Source organism: Natator depressus, chromosome 9 (assembly GCF_965152275.1).
Source record: "Natator depressus isolate rNatDep1 chromosome 9, rNatDep2.hap1, whole genome shotgun sequence".
NCBI classification, from domain to species: Eukaryota; Metazoa; Chordata; order Testudines; family Cheloniidae; genus Natator; species Natator depressus.
Genome location: NC_134242.1, coordinates 42,087,945 through 42,096,312, shown reverse-complemented (window position 1 = coordinate 42,096,312; position 8,368 = coordinate 42,087,945). Strand labels below are relative to the sequence as shown.

General features: G+C 42.1%; 2 protein-coding genes across 2 annotated transcripts; both read left to right on the top strand.

The window, feature by feature from the left end:
- The first annotated feature begins 221 nt into the window (after positions 1 to 221).
- On the top strand, positions 222 to 1,118 carry LOC141993446 (G-protein coupled receptor 55-like). The gene has a single exon (XM_074962989.1). The coding sequence runs from the start codon at positions 222 to 224 to the stop codon at positions 1,116 to 1,118; it is 897 nt and encodes a 298-aa protein (XP_074819090.1).
- A 5,106-nt stretch (positions 1,119 to 6,224) lies between these two features.
- LOC141993445 (G-protein coupled receptor 55-like) lies at positions 6,225 to 7,303 on the top strand. The gene has a single exon (XM_074962988.1). The coding sequence runs from the start codon at positions 6,225 to 6,227 to the stop codon at positions 7,119 to 7,121; it is 897 nt and encodes a 298-aa protein (XP_074819089.1). The 3' UTR covers positions 7,122 to 7,303.
- Positions 7,304 to 8,368: the final 1,065 nt, after the last annotated feature.

The following is an 8,368-nucleotide window of genomic DNA, read 5'->3' as shown; positions in this document are numbered from 1 at the left end:
GGTGAAATTTCCCTCTGTGCAGGGAGACAGTATAAGGTCTATGCATGTTTAAGTGGGACCAGTGGGATCTAGTGGTCCCCATATTTAAAACAAAATGATGTTCATTAAGGGAGTCTTTCCACTGACCTCAAGTGGCTTTGGATCAGGCTCTAAAATCTATATTCTGACTTCTTCAATGTGAACATGAGTATGTTTCCTTATTTTTCAGTAACACTGGAGATATGGCGAATAGCTCCATCGAAAGTTATGTGCAGCTGTTCCAGATAACCGTGTACATTCCCACATTTGTCCTGGGATTGCTGTTCAATGTGATGGCTTTGTGGTTTGTCTTTTGTAAGATCAGGAAGCTGACAGAATCAACAATCTACCTGGTGTCACTTATTACTCTGGATACCTTACTGCTATTTACCCTTCCTTTTAAAATCATTTCCTATGGCTCCCAGAACAAATGGAACTTGGGGTCTGCATTCTGCTCATTCCTGGAAAGTCTCTACTTTGTGAACATGTATGGGAGCACTCACATCTCTGCATGTATGTGTGTGGATAGATATATCGCCATCCGACATCCATTGTTAGCCATTTCCCTGAGATCCACCAAGAAAGCTGCTATGGTCTGTTCCATCGTCTGCGTGGGTGTCCTGCCCGGAACTTCTTTTACTTACCAATTCCATGATAGCCCACCCACTACGTGCTTCTATGGCTTCTCGAATAAAACATGGGGAAACCCAGCTGTGCCTATCATCTTGGAGACTGCGTTTTCTGGCAGCCTGATAGCAATGATCTTCTGCACAGTTCAGATCATCATATGCTTGAAACGGAGCAGAAGGCCAGACGATCCCCTTACTGACACAAGTAAATCAGTGAAGATAGTCATGGCAAACCTAGCCATATTTGTCGTCTGTTTCACCCCTTTCCATGTGATGTTCTTCTTGTATTATTTGGTAAAAAAAGAGGTCATCAAGAACAGTCTTCAGCAAATCATACGCTCTTTTGTTCAGATCAGCCTCTGCTGGGCTAACCTCAACTGCTGCCTGGATGCAATTTGCTATTATTTTGTCCTTAAGGAGTTTTTGAAATCCCCACCTCAGGAGACCGAGATAACAACCAACAGTAGTTAATCAAAGTGCTGTGTGTCTCAATCATTCTGGGAGCAGAAGGGGAAAGCTTTTGAAAACTGACCACTTCTAGCTAATTTTGAAGATTGTTTTCATCTGATGCTCACTGAACTCTCTCTCTTAAGCCACCATCCAAAGGACCAGCAAAAATCAATTGCCATATAAAAGTAGTTCTAACTAACAGTCAAACAAAACTGTATTTGAAAACCAAATGGTTACCTGAAAGTGTTGCCTACTGGAGAGCTACTTCAATAGGAACTGTGGGGGCTCAGTTAATCTAGGTGGAATTTTTTATTTGAAAATATAAAAACAGTGAAACCTGTACTAAGAACCACCTCCTTAATTGTTCCTTTTGCCTCTTGTTTTGTCTTGGTGTTTGTAAAAAATAAGAATTGAAACTATTTCCTATAAATGGTAACACAAATCCCAACCATGAGTGGTGTCTCCTGTTTTCTTGAAAAGCGTTTGTGTGGGTTTAGTGTCAGCAAAGGTTCCAGACTGACTGCTCCGGAGCCAGAGATCCTCTGCCTATCCACATCGCAGGCACAAATTTAGGTCTGCCTGCTTTACTCACATTGACTTATTTTGCAAATAATCACATTGACTTAAGTGGAACTCCTCAATGTGTAAAGTACTTCTCAGCATGAATGAGGGTTGCATAATCTCACCCTATATTTGCATCCAGAACTCCCTATGAACTTTGTGGGTTGAGGTTGCTCTGAACTAGCATGTCTCGGGCATGCCCCTTCCTTGCTTTACAATCACTCACTGTGGAGCAGGATTGTGGGCACCTTTTCCCCACCAAAGAGCTACACTGCTGGGGTATGCTAATAGAAACCTGTATGCCCCTGGGCTGAATCAAGCCCACTCTTTTTGGGGATGTGCACATGTGTCCATTTGGAAATGAGACCACCAATTCCATTTCACATGGGCTGATGTTTGGGTAGCAATTTTCACCATCTCCTAAAGGTCTGCCTTTCAAATCCAGCCTGTGTTTTGTAACAGCTTTCCGTCTCTACAGACCCTGCTTATATTGAAATGGAGACCTAGCATATATGGTGCAAGCTTGCTAAAAGAGAATTTCAAAGCCATGCAGGGGATTTAGACACATGACCACAATTCAAATGAATAGGAGTTGTGTATCTAAAGCCCCTAGACAACTCTGAAAATCCCAGACCCAATCTCTCTCTCAGTCAGGGCCCTGACTCATCAATTCTTTTCATATAGATCTCCACTGTTGTTTAACAGTTGGCTATAATCCACGTTTATTAATAAAATCAGAAAGAAAAACAAGGGAATGAAATTTGAAAGTCAAGTTTAAAGTGGTGCAGGCACCAGTGTCTGAAAGGAACTTCCATACCTTTCAGAGATGCGGGGCCAAAATACCCCTGGACCCAGTGCTGTCAACTAGTAACATATACAACCCACTGGGGGAAAAAATTCTTTAGGCTCCTGAGGGAGGTATAGTATTACCAAAGCCTAACAAACAAGGCAATAAAAAAATCTTCCATTCGCTAAATCTATCTTATCTATTGATTATTTGTCACAGGAGTTAGGAAACTCATTTCATTGCCTGTCAAGGTTCCTTCCCCACTCTGAACTCTAGGGTACAGATGTGGGGACCTGCATGAAACACCCCCTAAGCTTATTCTTACCAGCTTAGGTTAAAAAACTTCCTCAAGATACAAACTTTGCCTTGTCCTTGAACCCTGTGCTGCCACCACCAAACGTCTAACAGATATATAACCGGGAAAGAGCCCGCTTGGAAACGTCTTTCCCCCCCTACCCCAAAATCCTCCCCAAACCCTACACCCCCTTTCCTGGGGAAGGCTTGATAAAAATCCTCACCAATTTGCATAGGTGAACACAGACCCAAACCCTTGGATCTTAAGAACAATGAAAAAGCAATCAGGTTCTTAAAAGAAGAATTTTATTTGAAGAAAAAGTAAAAGAATCAGGATGGGAAATACCTTACAGGGTAATCAGATTCAAAACAGAGAATCCCGCTAGGCAAAACCTTAAGTTACAAAAAGACACAAAAACAGGAATATACATTCCATTCAGCACAGCTATTTTACCAGCCATTAAACAAAAGAAAATCTAATGCATTTCTAGCTAGATTACTTACTAATTTAACAGAAGTTCTGAGGAGCATTCCTGATCTGGTCCCGGCAAAAGATTCACAGACAGACAGACAGACAGACAGACCCTTCCCGCCCCGCCCCGGCTTTGAAAGTATCTTGTCTCCTCATTGGTCATTTTGGTCAGATGCCAGCAAGGTTATCCTAGCTTCTTAACCCTTTACAGGTGAAAGGGTTTTGCCTCTGGCCAGGAGGGATTTTATAGTTCTGTATACAGAAAGGTGGTTACCCTTCCCTTTATATTTATGACATTGCCCTTTACCAAATTATAATTATCTTGAGATGATCCAACTGAGCTGTACAGGGTGAGAGACAGTCTGATTACAGTAATTGGGCCAGACTCTCCTTTTGCTTCTCTAGTGAGTATAATGGTGTTCCTGATTTACAAAGGTGTTAGAGAAAACAGAATCAGGCCTGCTCAGGATTTACAACAATGTTTCTGAGATCACAATCTGCTGTGACAGGTGCAAGATGGACTTTACTTTTAAATAGGGCCAGTTTTTCACATCCTCATTTCCCATTCAAATCAATAGGACCATACATGGAGAAAAGTGTAACTCAACCCCAGTATGGGTGTCAGAACCTGCTCCATAGTTTTTTTTCATACTGTAGGATCCCAAAGCACTCTAAAAACTAAGGGACCTTTCCTGATCCTTCCTCTATAAGCAAGGGAGACTTCATAGACAGTGGAACCATGGAAACTCATCAGCATGATCTTAGCTTCAGATTTACCATCAGCATAACTGTCATCACTGGGCTTCTTTTCCACACAGCTGTTCTGCCTGGAGCAAGCTACAGGGAGCTGTACCCGAAATTTATGGCTAATTTGCTTCAGCAAGTAGCTAATCAAATACTGAGGAAGGGAACACCCTTTGAGGCTGAAGGGTGGAGATCGGATAGTTGACATACATGCTGAGGATACAGCTATTGCACGTATTGGGCTTCTCTCAGAAGGAAACGGCATTTCATTGTAATTCTAACAGAGATGATGTCATAGCATTTCTTCATTAAATCCTCCTGCTAGCACAAAAGCCAATATGCAGTCAATAAAATACATAATGGGAGATCATCTAATTGTCACAAAATATTTCAAGGATGTCAAAATGAGCCAAACCAACTGTTGAAGAATGTCATAAAAATTCTATCATCTATTTTACCCAGCTCCATTTTCCATAGTCTATGGACCAGATTTTCAAAAGAGCTCACAACCTAATATTGCCTTGTGTGCAGAGTTCTTTTGAAAAGCTAGCCCAACAGGTCTTCTGCAAAACAATGGTTAATAGTGGATAGTGTCTTTAAGCAGCTTGGGTGAAATTCCCCTCTGCGCAGGGAGACAATATAAGGTCTATGCACATTTCAGTGGGACTTAAGTAGGGCATCCTGGGCGGCTGAATGCCTCTGAATTTCACTCAGTAATATTATTATAGGAATGATACATTGCATACACACAACCCTGCTTGTAACTCATTGACTAACTACATAAGATATCAGAGTAACGGCCGTGTTAGTCTGTATTCGCAAAAAGAAAAGGAGTTCTTGTGGCACCTTAGAGACTAACTAAATTGGTTAGTCTCTAAGGTGCCACAAGTACTCCTTTTCTTTTTACATAAGGTATGTCTTATATGCTGCTGTTCAGTTCTAAATTAATGTTGATTATTGATTTACACAGTAGTTTATGTCACATTCTAATGTCTTCTTGCAGGGGTAAATTGCAAGTATCCTCTATACTTTCCAATCCAGCTGCAATTGCTAGAGGCTAATAGAACAAATTGCATGTAACAAAGTAAATTTCCTCTGTGCTGATCTTAATCTCTATCCAGTCATGTCGTTGTGCTCTGCCATGTGAGATAATGGGGAAGTAACTTGGTCTCAAGTACAGGAACATTTTTATTTACAGTACATTGGTGACACTGAAATGAAAGTGTGTTGAACTCAAAGTCATGCTGGAAGTGCATCAGGTAGAGGTAGCAGCAATCTCCTGGTAGCTTTTGACGATATTGAAGTCACATACCTTTGTCAAGCAGTGGCACGGAGCTAATGCAGAGGGTTTGTGAGATGAAATGGTTGTTTTGAATAACTGAAGAAAGGACAGGGAGTTATTAAACATTTGCATTTACAACAGCTTCTGCAGGAGACTGGAATTGCAGAGACAAACAAGAGCTCTGTTTTCAGAAGAGTCTGGGAGCGTTGAATCAAACTGGAGTTTCAATTCATCAAGAAACAGTGGAATATTTCTTCACCGCAGCTCAGTGGTTAGAGTCCCGTGTGGATTCTAACACCCTGTTTGTTGAGGAAGGATCTGCTACACATTCACTGTCTCCACCTGGGAGCTTGGACTGCTGTATACGGAGAGTAATATATTGCCTATGGTAAGTCAAACATGTGGCTAAAAAACACGTGTTCTTATTTCTCATTTTGCTTCTGAGCTGTTAATTTCAACCAAAACTATCCCACTTGAAATCTCCTGACCATTTCTCTCAGGATTAGTGCAAGGATTAGTCCTAATTACAGTCCCTGACATCCAGGGAACACAGGGAGGGTTCTCCAATCACCCACCACAGGCCCGCATCACTCCAAAGAGCTGGTGGGGTCATGGACTTGACCCCATCGCCAACAAACTACAAAAAGTTAGCTATGCACACTGGGACAACAGGAGGCACCATCTTTAAGGGTGGAGGACTTTGCACACCACTGAACTCCAGGAGTCTGTGCTTCCCCAAAACACAGTCTGCCCTCAAGCTTCCCCTGGGGTAGTGTAGATCCACGCCATTCAGGATTGGCCCTACAGGGTATGATCTAGTGCTGAGTAAGATGCTCAGTGGTCCCCATATTTAAAACAAAATGATGTTCATTAAGGGAGTCTTTCCACTGACCTCAAGTGGCTTTGGATCAGGCTCTAAAATCTATATTCTGACTTCTTCAATGTGAACGTGAGTATGTTTCCTTATTTTTCAGTAAAACTGGAGATATGGCGAATAGCTCCATCGAAAGTTATGTGCAGCTGTTCCAGATAACCGTGTACATTCCCACATTTGTCCTGGGATTGCTGTTCAATGTGATGGCTTTGTGGTTTGCCTTTTGTAAGATCAGGAAGCTGACAGAATCAACAATCTACGTGGTGTCACTTATTACTCTGGATACCTTACTGCTGTTTACCCTTCCTTTTAAAATCATTTCCTATGGCTCCCAGAACAAATGGAACTTGGGGTCTGCATTCTGCTCATTCCTGGAGAGTCTCTACTTTGCGAACATGTATGGGAGCATTCTCATCTCTGCATGTATATGTGTGGACAGATATATCGCCATCCGACATCCATTGTTAGCCATTTCCCTGAGATCCACCAAGAAAGCTGCTATGGTCTGTTCCATCGTCTGTGTGGGTGTCTGGGCCGGAACTTCTTTTACTTACCAATTCTATGATAACACACCCACTGCGTGCTTCTATGGCTTCTCTAATAAAATATGGGAAAACCCAGCTGTGCTTGTCACCTTGGAGACTGCGTTTTCTGGCAGCCTGATAGCTATGATCTTCTGCACAGTTCAGATCATCATATGCTTGAAGCGGAGCAGAAGGCCAGACGATCCCCTTACTGGCACAAGTAAATCAGTGAAGATAGTCATGGCAAACCTAGCCACATTTGTCGTCTGTTTCACCCCTTTCCATGTGATGTTCTTCTTGTATTATTTGGTAAAAAAAGAGGTCATCACAAGCAATCTTCAGCAAATCATACGCCCTTTAGTTCAGATCAGCCTCTGCTGGGCTAACCTCAACTGCTGCCTGGATGCAATTTGCTATTATTTTGTCCTTAAGGAGTTTTTGAAATCCCCACGTCAGGGGAGTCAGAAAACAACCAACGTAAGTTAAGCAAAGTGCTGAGTGTCTCAACAATTCTGGGAGCAGAAGGGGAAAGCTTTTGAAAACTGACCACTTCTAGCTAATTTTGAAGATTGTTTTCATCTGATGCTCACTGAACTCTCTCTCTTAAGCCACCATCCAAAGGACCAGCAAAAATCAATTGCCATATAAAAGTAGTTCTAACTAACAGTCAAACAAAACTGTATTTGAAAACCAAATGGTTACCTGAAAGTGTTGCCTACTGGAGAGCTACTTCAATAGGAACTGTGGGGGCTCAGTTAATCTAGGTGGAATTTTTTATTTGAAAATATAAAAACAGTGAAACCTGTACTAAGAACCACCTCCTTAATTGTTCCTTTTGCCTCTTGTTTTGTCTTGGTGTTTGTAAAAAATAAGAATTGAAACTATTTCCTATAAATGGTAACACAAATCCCAACCATGAGTGGTGTCTCCTGTTTTCTTGAAAAGCGTTTGTGTGGGTTTAGTGTCAGCAAAGGTTCCAGACTGACTGCTCCGGAGCCAGAGATCCTCTGCCTATCCACATCGCAGGCACAAATTTAGGTCTGCCTGCTTTACTCACATTGACTTATTTTGCAAATAATCACATTGACTTAAGTGGAACTCCTCAATGTGTAAAGTACTTCTCAGCATGAATGAGGGTTGCATAATCTCACCCTATATTTGCATCCAGAACTCCCTATGAACTTTGTGGGTTGAGGTTGCTCTGAACTAGCATGTCTCGGGCATGCCCCTTCCTTGCTTTACAATCACTCACTGTGGAGCAGGATTGTGGGCACCTTTTCCCCACCAAAGAGCTACACTGCTGGGGTATGCTAATAGAAACCTGTATGCCCCTGGGCTGAATCAAGCCCACTCTTTTTGGGGATGTGCACATGTGTCCATTTGGAAATGAGACCACCAATTCCATTTCACATGGGCTGATGTTTGGGTAGCAATTTTCACCATCTCCTAAAGGTCTGCCTTTCAAATCCAGCCTGTGTTTTGTAACAGCTTTCCGTCTCTACAGACCCTGCTTATATTGAAATGGAGACCTAGCATATATGGTGCAAGCTTGCTAAAAGAGAATTTCAAAGCCATGCAGGGGATTTAGACACATGACCACAATTCAAATGAATAGGAGTTGTGTATCTAAAGCCCCTAGACAACTCTGAAAATCCCAGACCCAATCTCTCTCTCAGTCAGGGCCCTGACTCATCAATTCTTTTCATATAGATCTCCACTGTTGTTTAACAGTT

What these genes read in the sequence shown, in the direction of transcription:
- LOC141993446 (XM_074962989.1), top strand. Translation starts at nt 222, where the DNA reads ATGGCGAATAGCTCCATCGAAAGTTATGTGCAGCTGTTCCAGATAACC.
- LOC141993445 (XM_074962988.1), top strand. Translation starts at nt 6,225, where the DNA reads ATGGCGAATAGCTCCATCGAAAGTTATGTGCAGCTGTTCCAGATAACC.